Here is a 12,831-nt window from a genome sequence, read left to right as displayed (position 1 = left end):
AAATGGAAAGCAGAGCATTTTGTGCTCCGATATTATCTACTAAGATAAAACTATATTTACAAATTTGTAGTAAATATAAGAGTGTAAAAAGAATAAAAGTCGTATATTTGAATAAGCGAACCATAGACGTGTAAGAAATATTGTTTATTTACGGATACACATTTGTTCATTCTTCCTAAACAATTATGCTTTGTACGAATATTGCATGCAGATTGTCATTTACAATGCACAATGTACACTTTTCTTTTCATTATAAGAATTTATTTCATATAATTGTGATGCTCGTCGAGACACTTTGCATGCACGTCAAAACGTGTAGATTTCAATACACTTTGATCACAGTCGCAGCATTTTATATATTAGAGTTAGATCGATAAATATTTTAATTTGTGATGTTAAAAACGTTGAATCTCAGAAATCGTACAAAATTATTAACAACGTTTAAAATAGACGATCAACTTATAGCAATATACAATCGGTGATACAATTTTATCACAACCAATTTTAAATACTAATTACTTTTATAATATAATCCTTAAAAGAAATGTTTAACTAACGTTTTCGCAACTACATTTGTATGTGCGAAATGAGCTGATAAAATTTCCGATTTGTTTTTATTCGTCAACTTCCTGTCTCGATTTGTACATGCTGTTTAAAGTGCTGAGTTCTGCAGTAATTCTTGTAAAACTGTCCGTCATGTTACTGCTTTCTCCATTATTTGTCCCTTGATGTGCCCCTTTGTTCGTTTCAGACTAAATCGGATAACTATTTATTTTGTTCTTTAGTTTATATTATTAGAAGCAGCCAGATTGATTAGCGAACGGTGTCAATAAATGTACCTTATTATTATCTGAGATGGACAATCCACTGGATAGGTTCTCGGAGAGAGCGGTACCAATGGCAGCAAGTTCTGCCGAATCAAGTTGAGTCAAACTTGATATAAAACCGTATTGATGACTGTCCATGTCTAAAACACTCGTAGCATCTGCTGCCTCAGCTTTACCTACTGAAGCACAAATTTTATCAATTAATATTCCAATGTAATATCATTAATTCTATAGTTTCAAACATTGTCAATAATGTCACCAGTAGCGTCTAGCTCTAATCCTTGATAAGTGGGTGTCACTCTATTAACTATCAATTGTTCCTGCAATTGTACTTGCGACGTGTCTGGTATATTATACGGAAAGGCTTGTTGTACTATATGATCACTTGGTGACGGATATTGTTGCGTTAGTTGTGCTTGTACAAGTTGTGGGCTGTAGGCGTTATATTCCATAGGTGACGGGGTACGACGTTGAGCTGTTACTGGGGGCCTGCGTGATATATTACAATTTTATTATGTGCAACAACTTGCAAGCTCTTGAAATTTTACCAGAAACTTACCCGATTGTTTGCATTGCAGGATAGTGCGGCGGGGACGTTTCAATGGGATACATCGGGAAAGATCCTCCACTTGCGCCTGGATTGCCATACAACGATATCCTGTCGATTGGTTCTGGTTTGATAATGTTAAAACAAGGTTGATTCAAGATCCCAGCATCTACAATACCATTAAACGAATAAACGAACACATCGGCGAATTACCACTAGGTAAGCTCGCCTCCTACTTAGTTTCAGCAACTAAATACTTGCAATATATTTTCTACTACAAGCATTCTACGATAATTAAATACCATGCAAAATAATGTCGACAAGAGAAACAAAAACAAAGCGTAAAAGTAGGAAAGGAGATTAGTAATGGAGATGATACATGCAAGTTTATATACTTTCACGCAAAACGACACTCTCAAAAAAATGTGTAACTTGTATTGCAATGACAAATATGGTAAACAAGATTAGCAAAACTCAGCAAACTGAATGAACGTTATCATGTCGTACCTGCAAGTTTTATAAGATTATTCTAATCTGAAATTGTTCGGGAACGAAATAAAAAGTACAGTTTACACATTATTAAGTGATTGTACGTATATGTAGATAGATATATTATGCATATGTAAGTCATACAATATATAGATATAACTTTTGTCTGTCAAAGAAGCAGCTTATAAAAATTGTATTACCATACAAATAATGCACATAGTTTCTTATTATTGCTGAGTTCCTATGTACAACATTCTCAGAGAAGAGCGGAGTACTTGTATACTAATCTCCATTCTTATCGTAGCTTGCTGAATTTCTTGCAACTATGGATATATTAGAACAGCATCCATTTACTTAATTACAGATAATAATTATAAAAATACAATTTCTTTCTGAAAAGTACAAGGCCACTACTCTCTCTCAATCTCTCTCTTTCTTTCTGGTCATTCGAGTACAAATTTCAAATGTTCATACAAAATATGTTCTTAAAAAAGTACAAAACAAGATCTCTCGTCGGTGTGTGAAAATATATATAAATATATACATACATATGTATTTACACATATATATGTATGTGTACATATATGTATGTATTACATAATATTTCTTAATACAATGAAAAGATATCTTCCTTTGCACATAGGTAATTTTCAACGATTGTTTCATTATACTCAAATACTCAATTACAAACGTCATAAAGCTCGAATGTTCCCACTGTGCAATAGGAGAGATAATTCATTTTGTGGTTAGTGTGTTTGTTGCAACTAGAGAGCGCTGAAACATTAATATTTCGACAAATATAAACTTTGAGATTTATAAAAGAGTATACCGTCAACATTTCCCACATGTACAAGCATTCCAAAATACCTCTGGAATTTCCAACAAATTTACTATACTCGTTACAACAATTGTTACAACAAATGGAGAATACGTGCCCGTATTGAAATGCACAAAAGGGATACTTATTGCTGGCATCGCTTAAGACAACTTGATATAAAGTATTTTCATTTGTGATAAAGTATGTAGTAAAATGTCAACATGAAAACTATTATGAATGTATCGGTATAGAAAAAGATAGGGTCCGAATAATTCGGCATCAAATATAAATGTAGCAAAATTATGTTTTGCTCAATCTCGACGATGCGACAATCCCAATTGAAACCCTCTATACTACTGAAATGATGCTATTGAAACCCACTCCCGGCAAAGCTATAGAATTGAGGACAATTTTAGAAAAATACTCACGCTTCTCAGCTTCTGCCTGTATATGCCTCAAAACTAGCGAGTTTGGACTGTTATTAAATTTTTGTCGCTTTCGCCTTAACGAATCAGGATCATCTATAAATGATTGTACATTAACTGTGTGTGCGATCAATAGTTAAATGAAGTTTCACCGATGACAAAGGGCCCTACAAAGTCACGCGAAATGTCTTCATCCTTAAGTAGAATAATGCACAAAATAATATCTTTGGTTGCAAATACTTGCCGAATTGCAAACAAGTAAAACGATTATAATCCAATTCGGCTATCAATTAAACGTCTACTCTACAACTAGAAACAAAGTGATATGCGCATAAACTTGGAACGCTATAAAAAAAAACTTAACAACATGTAATAAATAGTAAAAAGCAAGAGTATGAGTATAAACACTGTATAGTCTGACTAGAAAGGACTAGATATAATCCTTCGGCAATAAACAACAAGTATCTGCTGAACGTATACTTCAGCTATCCTGTTAGGTCCGTATGAAAGACTATGGAAACAGAATAACAATTTGTACCAGGACTAGAAAAGTGTTAGTAATATTCGTTTCACTTGCATGTTTCCTCGAAATTCGTTAAAGTGTATAAATGTCTCGCAGGTTTGCGAGCATATCGAGGCTACGAAAATTCAACTTGTAAAAACGTACAATCGCAAAGTACAACAGCCCAGACGAATCACAATATACTTGTATACTTCAAAATATCTTTTATACGAGCGTATTTATGCGATATTGTTCGGGGATAGAAAAGTATCACTCTCGAGTGGAAGTACTCTATCAAACGTAATAGACTATCGAACCAACAAATTATGTTTCTTTCTTTTCCGAGTAGATTTTACCACCCTCCACGGGACTGTAATAGAAGGACATTTCATCGAATTCTGATGCAGTTGCATGTGGTGCCATAGCTGTATATAATGCATAGTGTTCCGCCTCTGTTAATTCCATTCCATAAGGTGGTGTTTCATCACCATCCAATCTGAGTGATTTAACACTTGTGGTGCTTATTGCGCTTGGTCTTGGGCATTGCAATTGGGCGGCATCTGGTAAACTATGTTTTGATAAATATGTGATGCTTCCCGAAGTGCTTAGAGAAGAATTGCTGTCTTTTGAGACATTCGAAGCGGTGTCTTTATCTTTCTTAATTTTCTTGGCGAATAATTTTGAGAAAAGTCCTTGTTTTGAAGTCTTTGTGAGTGTACCAGGTAGAGAAGGTAAATTCTTATTGGGCGCTTCAACGAATGATTCGGGTGCTGTATGGGAGGATATAGGACGAGGTAGAAGAGGCATAGACGGCATTTTTCGGATACGTTTCGGAGGCAAAGGTGGTAGTCTCTCCTCAATTTCGCGCGCTCCATCCCTCTTTGTCGTCACCGGGGGAGAGGGAGAACAATGATTCAGATTTACTTTTGGTACCGCCACGTCTTCGTACTTCCTATCGTTTAGAAGATCCATGAATTCTATAGGATTCTTCATGGCCATCTGCAGACTAGTATACGTTTGATTATCGCAAACGTCTATATCCATGGCTTGATCGGCGGTATTCTGATCAAGAGCTGCCTGCACCAACTTCGAATGCGTGTCGGCATAAATCTGATCAAGCTCAGCCACTTGAGTCAATAGTTCATTGAAGGATTTATTGCAATCCTCCGTCTCAATCTTAAAATCTACTTCTTGATTCTTTTCTTTGAGACACGTTTGGCCCTTCTGCACCCATTTGCCTACTTCGGAGTAGTCGAACCAATCCGATTTATTTTTTGGTGGTTCTAAGTTCTTCAATATGTTCGTATTATCAACGACAGTGTCGGACTTGGCATAAGTCAATGTACCTGAATTGGTATCGATCGTTTCTTTGTCCAAGTGGTTGCTGTCGATTGGAGAGATTTTATTCATTTGTTCGTTTTCAGTGTTATTTTGCACTTCGTTATTCTGGTAATCTATTATAGTAGTTTTTAAGAGATTCGTACTTTGCGCGGTATTCCGATTGACCATAGCACTTCCGTTACAAGAGTCTAATGTATTCTTTACGTTGTATAGATCGTTCAAGGCACGTAAAGCAGAGATTTTGTTAGTGGATTTTTTAATATCGAAGTCATTATTGTTAAATTCGTCAAGATTACGCGGATATCTGGGCGTAACATTTGAGAATAAGGCAGACTCGGTGGCTAAAATTTTACCAAATGTACTATAATCTGTTTTCTTTCGAGCAAATGCTTTTCGCAAAGACCAGAATGCAGGCCTACCTGCACCAAGTGGTAACATCTGAAATGGTAATGGTTCGCTAGTTGCACCATCGGACGGTCTCTTAAGCTGAATGTATACTTGAACAGGCTGATCCACTTGTTGTATGCGATAAGTCGGTGTTCTGAATGCTATTGCTGTCTGTTAACATTCATAAAATACTATTTTACATTTTTGTAATGCTAAAATATCGAATTTATAATTGTGCAAGCATAAAACGTACTTGTTTATGTACATGAGTAGGTTGAAAATCTCCAGATCCTTCCCAAACCACTTGTCCATCCTTCTCTTCGAAAAATCTAACTTGTATATCTTCTTTTGCAACCTTTTCGCATAACAAAATCATCTCCATACCACCCGCAACCGAAGCACTACAGTGACTGAGTTTAGATATCACGAGATCCGACATTGCCTCTGAAATATTCAAGACAGACATAGAATGGCCGATTCTAAAAATAAATCTAAAGCCCACACTTGATTAAACTTACTCTTATCAAATATGGGATCTGATACAACTGGCGGTAATGCGACATTAAATTTTCCTTTCTGAGATCCTTCTAGAAAAACTTGAAAACATAATCTCACTGCATTCAGATCGATACTAGTAGTTTGCTTTTTATGTTCGAAGCCAGCTGCAAAACAAAAAATCGTATATGATTTTGGATTCTTGTCTGTTACAAAATCATATATTGTTTCTGATTTTATTCTCGACTTACTTCGAAAAGGATCCACGCGAATTTCTTCTCTTATTCTAAGTGCATCTTCTATATCCTTTTTCTTAACGCATTGAATACCAAGATTGGCAAATGTGACTGTCATCTTTTCAGGAGATACCTCTACTGTACAAACACCTCTCTTGCATGAATCCTTACCAACAAGATTGTGAGGATGAGGTTTGTATGGCGGATCTTTTGTTACACATGATACTACAACTAAAGCTCGGCCTTTGTATCCTGCTATCTACATCATGTATTAATTATTACTATGTAGGATTATCAATGGTACATGCTACAACTTTATCAATACTCACTCTTATACTAGGAAATGTTTTATTTTCTGGTGTACTGCTTACACCGGGTATACTACCAGCAGATCTGCCTTCGCACTCATAGCGAAAACGTAAAGCTTTGCTAGCTGGTTGTTCTGTTATCTCGACATAAGGCAAGGGTCGTCCAGTGATCATTTCCACCGGTGTTGGAGTTCTCGTAGACTCCACAAATTTTGGATCCGTTTGAATGACTTCAACTATTTGAAAAATTGATAGAAGTTGGATTACGAACATGAATTATAAAACTTTGTATATAAAATATAGAGTAGAAGCGAATACTTACTGACATCACTAATATTTATATTCCCATCACTCACACCAGGTAACTGCTCCATGCCTCTTAATGGTTAGTACACTGAATAGAAGCCATCTGAAAAACAATTGTTACTACAATACGTAATATTTTTTAACACCAACGAACCAGTGAAGTGCACAGTTCACTGTACGTATTGGACCACTATTTATTAAAAAATCACGTGCACAAAAAAGTAGCTGCAACACGACGAACTAAAAACATTCCTGCGTGATCTACGATGATTATCTTTCACGCATAATTAACGAAAGAGGAAATCCACGAACAAGAGCGTCGCGTATTACAATGTCGTTTTCCCGCGACACGGATTTGATCGCGATCTCGTCAAATTTAGATAAGAGTTTGCAAGTATACCTAAAAACCGGTTCATTCGGTGAAGGTGTGTATTCTGAACGGTGTATCAAACATCTTCTTGGAATAGGTGTTTGTGTCGCAATATGTAGCGACGATTTACGCGGAACAAGTTAGGCGTAACTTTTCGATTAACACCGATCTGGAGAAATCGAACACGGTAGTAAACGTGCATGGATAGAGGTTCGGTGTGCTTAGGGTTAAACTGCGAAACGACAGCTGTCTACAGGTATATACTCAGGTGTACTCCCGGAGTCACTGCAAACTGCAATACAAGTGTCCCGTGGGAAAAGAAACGGCAAGCAAATAAGACAGAGAGTGAGACAGGGATAGAGAGAAGTCGAATGAAAAACGGAGACAGAGAGGGGGGGGGGGGGGAGAGAATAAGAACGAGAGAGGGAGAGCACAAGAGCAGTGGACGAGGAGGGATGCCACGCTGATCCAATCATTATTTTGGGAGAGCCTAGGTCTGTACCAGCCGTGTGGCTATAATTAAACTATCGTAGGACAATGTGACGAGAAAGACTTGCCTGCAACTCGATCGACATAGTAAGCACTTTCTTGAACACGGATTATTTCTTTTCTGATCGAAGCGTCCTGTCGGTCGGGTTACTGTCGTTCTTTCTGTTTTTTAATAAAGCCAACTCTCGTTGCGTTCGATAACTGCGTAGACGCGAAAGATATTCCGCGATTCAAATGCTCCTGATTGGCGCTGCGCACACGGTCCGCGTCCGCACACGGTTCGCACGCGACACAAAAGCGTGTGCATGAGACGAGACTAGAAACAAGACCTAACCCAACGCAACATTTCGCTCGAACTTTGCATCAGCACTGGCAACGGGCATGCTCTCTTGTCGCTATGAACCAGCGGACCGATATTAACTGTTCCGTGGATAGGCGCGAACAGGCGCACTCGCAATTCGGTAAAGAATCTACGCTCTTGCGCGGTTAAGCGAACTGCTGCGAGACTCTGTTACGTGAATTTATTACATAGATCAGAACTTTCGAATCGGATCGATCGATTTAAATCAGCCGCGGCTGTCCGTCTGCTAACCGCAGGAGAATACATATCGTCGCTTCGATTTGCATTCCTCTTTCGTTGAGGTTAATGTTGTCGGTCGTGAATTACGAATTGATGCACGTTCCATCGATCGGTCTAATGATTCTCTCGCGCGACCACCGACTCTGATCGCAATACAGAACGCGTTTGAACGCATCGCGGACGATCGTTAAGCCAAGATCCTCGAATTTGTTGCGCGAATAACGGTAAGATTTATAGTACAATTATTCCATTGCTACTTCGTTTAAAAATCGGCTCTCCCGAATCTAGAATTTTATTTTCGCGCTCGTACGATTCGTGATTCCGATCACGCCATTTCGTTTCTACACGTGTATTGTGTAGAGATTATTTCGATTTCGAGGCAAAATCTTTGGCGTCGGTCCAGCACGCGCGACGAGCAAATAGCGAACGATTTAGACGAAGATAAAATAAGTTTAGCAATAAGTCTAAGGTTCACCGAAATTATCGTATGGAGATTACGATTTCAGGACCGTGACTATACGCTTAGCACCCAGGTGTTCTCGTACAATGATGATGACTCATTGATACGTGTCACAGCATTCCATTTTATCGTTCGAAATCGACGAGTGTTAGGTAACCGATAAACTATCTGTAATTATATAAATCATTTTTGGGGAAGAATCTTTACCGACGATCGGTTCCCTGACTTTCGGCGATTGACAAGTTAAGACGGTTGTTAATGTTTGAGATTACGCTTACGAGGCAGATGCATGTGTTACATAAGCTCGTATTGCGTTTCCTGTGCGTACCATCGTAGGTGTACATATATTGGATTCATACGATTCCATGAACTAGAACGTTCGAGGTACGCGACAGTTCGCGTGGCTTGTTGGGAATAATTGAAGTTATCGAACAAGAATCACAAGGTTGTTGACGGGAAGCGAACGGTGGTCGTATGATGGATAGAGGCCGATTCAAAATAAGCAGCACGATGCTTACGATCGTAACCGATAGATCTAACCTCGAATCTCAGATCGGCAATTATCTGCGCCATCGTTTCGAGATTTTAAGTACTCGCGGTCACTTTTTCGAAGATGAATTACCCGATATATTCAATAGATGGCGTTTGATTTATCGTAATTCTAACGCTCGACCAGCACGCCGTAAATTCTATACTATATTTATTGCGCGTATCGATATAAAGAACGCGAGTAGAAGCGAAAAAATGCAATCAGTTTTACATTTCGTTTGTAAAGGCAATAAAATTCTTCTGGACTCTATTGTTCTTGCCTTGTATTCCGAAAAACGTCATATAGTGTGGCTCCTTTATTACTTTACAACCCATTGAAGAGACGTTTGGAACTTGATTCTACCTAAATGGTGGTTTAGGCGTTCTTTAGAGGACAGTTCGAAAGCGCGGGAGATCAGACCCCTTAAGGGACATGAAATATTGTAGGTTCGGTGAGCGGGATTCATAATGAAATGACATTGTTGTACAATATCACTAACAGGTACATACATAACCGTTTGCTTGTACAAACATTCTAGTTAGCTACGTTGCACGGTTAGACGACGGTGGAAGATCGGCGATTCACTTTTGTTACGACCGGTTGCCATGACGAAGACGACAAACAATCGTAGATTGCTTTTGTGAAAGTCCATTTACTCGAAAATACCATAAGCGATGTTAGAAACTGCGATCTCGCCGAAGAGTCTGTCTTCTTTGAGCACTTCGGCCGGCTCGAAGGATGAAACGTGTCACATTCCTGATGGAAGAAAGCTGCCAGGATACATTCGACGTAAATTCCAACCGTACTCTCAACTACCAATAAGATGTCACAGGACTACACCCTATTATCGTCCACCGAGGACTTCCCTGAGACTAACCGAACTCGCCGCGATAAATTGCACCGGCTCGATCAACACGGCGAAAAGCTGTCCAGATAACTTAATATGCAGTCCCATGTTTCGCATCATCGGTTCGGCGACTTGCAAGAAGAGCCTGTCGATGATAGACCTCACGCAGTCCATCATGGAGACGGAAAACGGCGACCTCAGGTATGTATAATTAGCATTCGATGGTCTTGTCGGCAGGTATTCAAAGATTCAAACACCTTGGGGTACTTAAGACTTTTATGCGTGTAATACCTGAGGGATTAACAAGGGGACAATGAGGAACTACATACCGGCCTGTGCAGGCAGTCCGTTCGCGGCGTGTTTTTTGGTGTAGCGTTAATGTCGGTTCTTGTTCATTTAGGTCGGATAGTTGTTCGACCCTGGAGAAGCTCGAGGACAGCGAGAAAGTTTACGAGGGAAACGACGTTGGCCTGGGCGTCGGTATCAAGAACTGGATGGACGGATTCGTGTCGGCGGAGTCCGAGGAAGGGGGCTCGGGATTTTTTGAAAATCCAAGAAAAGCAGCGAGCCTAGTGTGCCGCGTACTCGTGGTGAACGCGTGGAGGCGCAGGCGCGAGGAAGTGAACTATCTTCGCGGCACGATCGACGATTTGACACGGAACACGGGACACCTACAGCTGCAGATATCCGTGCTGCGTCGACTGATCGACACGGAGAACAGCCGTGTTGGTCGGCTGACCAGCGAGGCGAATCGTTTGAGAATGCAACTGGACGAGACCGTAAAAGGGAGAGATGCCCTCAAAAGGGTAATAATTCCACGAAGCGTCAATGTTCAGAGAAAACTCGATAGGCTGCTTTCTATCAGTTACAAAACGACAGTGGAGCGTAACATTGAACGCTCGTGTTTTAGCTTGCACGCGCGAAGCACGAGAGTTCAATGACGCGGATCTAACTAGAGGGATGACGCTAGCACGACACCGACATATGTTTTGGGGTCGCTCGATAACAAGGCTCCCGAAAGAACGGAGCTTTTAACGTTTCAGTAACCACCGGGAAATGATCCTCTAGTATCGAACGTAGCCCTACATTTCACGATCACACGTTCGATTTAATTGGTTCGCGAGTAATAGAGTTTTCCACCAATATATCGATGGGTATCCCACCTCGACCATTAATTAGTGTGCACGGTGAACACGAGTGAGATGCTGGCACCGATCCAACAGCTAATTGTGAAGCGAAAGAAGGAACTGTATCGCGATGCGGCGGTGTTGGTTGAAATAGATAAAACCGGGAGTTCTGTTCTAAATATTTTTCGCCGTACGATGCGTAGACATATATTCTACTAAACTGGATTACCCTTTTGTTGCAGGAGAAAGAGAAGATTGAGGAGGAGATGAGGCGTTTGCACGAGGTCGCCGAGGGAAGACTGGTCGCTGTCGAGAACGTGCAGAACGAACTGATCACGGCGCAAAATCAGGTTCAAGCGTTGGACGAACAGATCTCGAGGGATCGCGAGAAGCTGCTCAAGCTGCGAGAAGACAAAAGGATGCTCATCGAAAAGGTCAGACTTTGTTACGATGTTTTCCTTTGCTTTCCCCTGCAGTTCGGTACATTTCACGGAAATACTTTGCTATCAAGTTACACCACGGTTTGCAAGTTACCATAATGCTGCCATAACGCTGCGAAAATTGATTTCTCCGGATGACTCATTGCTCGAGACAGACGAGACCGAGGAAGGAGAGGGTGCATTCGGTTCGATGTGAATTTCTACCGCCTTCTATGAGAAAATGAGTCATTCTGCTGCCCTTCCGAGTTCATGGAACTCTTGCAGAGTTCAATCCCTAACGAGGGCGCACGAGGCGTTTGGTTCTTATCCATTTTTTTTTCGAAAGTTACGTCGCTTACATTTGAAGGACAATCATTGAATTTAATAGCTCAGTGGATGAACACGTTAGGGGATATAGCATACGGATGAGTCACGTTTCTCCAACTATCAGTGACTCAATCTCTTACAGTATTCGTTGGTTACCTAGAAAAGAGGATCGATGCTGTTGACCCATTTCGTTTCTATTCATCACAGATTACTAACAAGGAAATCACGAGAATGTTGCACCTCCGACTGCAACGTTTACAACTGGGTTTCGTGATCAACTCGGCTGCAGAGCAACCATTCGTGTCGTTTATCTCTACGATTTATCGATCATTCCATTGAATTTACATGCAAGAGCACCGTCGATACTCGGAATCTCAATATAAACATTCGTGTAGGTGACAGCCAGCGAGACTTTGGCCAAGGAAAGGGGTGCGAGGGCAGAGAAGGCGGAATGCGCTGCTGAGGAGCTGCAGCTCAAGCTGACTACGCACATCGTTCTTACGGAGACGTCGCAGCAGCAGATACAACGATATATCAAGTAATTCGTTCGGGGTCAGGGTCAAAGAATCTATCTAAGGGTAAGGGACGGTTCTCAGGGAGCTGAAGATCAGCGAGGCGGAGATAGCTAGGCTTGAGAAACGATTGCAGTGCAGCGAGGATGCTGGAAAGTCTCTAAGATTGCGCACGACATTTTTGGAAGCACAACTGAACGACCGTGAAGCGGTCTTGAAACGCGTCGAGTCCACTTGCAATTCGCAACAGTACGTTAATCGACGATAATTCACGTCATCGAGGAGATGGATACGAGTAACGTTTCGATATTTTAGGACGGAGTTGAACGAGCTAAGGGATCGTTTGATAAGGCAGTCTCAGGACAGGGGTTGGAGCAGCAAAATGTTGCAAATCGCTGGCACAGTCGTCCGTGCCCCGCGGGCCATTCTGAGGTCACTGTTGTACACCACTGGACCGGTGCTGACCCCTTAAAGGTAGATATACTAATTTA

General features: G+C 40.6%; 2 protein-coding genes across 11 annotated transcripts in view; one reads left to right on the top strand and one right to left on the bottom strand.

Moving 5' to 3' along the window:
- Nucleotides 1–133: 133 nt before the first annotated feature.
- Nucleotides 134–8,004, bottom strand: Dl (dorsal). 5 transcript variants are annotated; one of them, XM_078180095.1, is made up of 12 exons: nucleotides 7,608–8,004; nucleotides 6,697–6,783; nucleotides 6,396–6,610; nucleotides 6,082–6,325; nucleotides 5,854–5,997; nucleotides 5,589–5,779; nucleotides 5,368–5,506; nucleotides 3,109–3,201; nucleotides 1,387–1,543; nucleotides 1,087–1,316; nucleotides 840–1,006; nucleotides 134–752 (listed from the first exon to the last, which is right to left on the bottom strand). In XM_078180095.1, exons 2-12 carry the CDS (start codon nucleotides 6,746–6,748, stop codon nucleotides 615–617), a joined length of 1,770 nt encoding a protein of 589 aa, XP_078036221.1. In that variant the 5' UTR covers nucleotides 6,749–6,783; nucleotides 7,608–8,004; the 3' UTR covers nucleotides 134–614. The 5 variants fall into 5 exon arrangements, with proteins under 5 accessions (XP_078036221.1, XP_078036222.1, XP_078036224.1 ...); XM_078180096.1 differs by having other exon boundaries at nucleotides 840–1,003; XM_078180098.1 differs by having other exon boundaries at nucleotides 617–765.
- LOC144469637 (uncharacterized) overlaps nucleotides 7,494–12,831 on the top strand; it is a 5,992-nt gene continuing 654 nt past the window's right edge. The window contains exons 1-7 of one of the 6 annotated variants that reach the window (XM_078180100.1): nucleotides 7,494–7,544; nucleotides 9,647–10,156; nucleotides 10,356–10,761; nucleotides 11,325–11,516; nucleotides 12,224–12,366; nucleotides 12,425–12,589; nucleotides 12,656–12,814. In XM_078180100.1, coding sequence (XP_078036226.1) covers nucleotides 9,783–10,156; nucleotides 10,356–10,761; nucleotides 11,325–11,516; nucleotides 12,224–12,366; nucleotides 12,425–12,589; nucleotides 12,656–12,812 — 1,437 coding nt within the window. In that variant the 5' untranslated portion in view covers nucleotides 7,494–7,544; nucleotides 9,647–9,782 and the 3' untranslated portion in view covers nucleotides 12,813–12,814. Of the gene's footprint in view, nucleotides 7,627–8,177; nucleotides 8,344–8,367; nucleotides 9,560–9,646; nucleotides 10,157–10,355; nucleotides 10,762–11,324; nucleotides 11,517–12,223; nucleotides 12,367–12,424; nucleotides 12,590–12,655; nucleotides 12,815–12,831 lie in introns of those variants that run through there. The other 5 variants (XM_078180102.1, XM_078180099.1, XM_078180104.1 and 2 more) reach the window with 5 other exon arrangements.

The sequence above is a fragment of the Augochlora pura genome, chromosome 5, assembly GCF_028453695.1.
Source record: "Augochlora pura isolate Apur16 chromosome 5, APUR_v2.2.1, whole genome shotgun sequence".
Taxonomy (NCBI): domain Eukaryota; kingdom Metazoa; phylum Arthropoda; class Insecta; order Hymenoptera; family Halictidae; genus Augochlora; species Augochlora pura.
The sequence above is the reverse complement of the archived record's forward strand: the minus strand, read 5'-3'. Positions and strand labels throughout refer to the sequence as shown.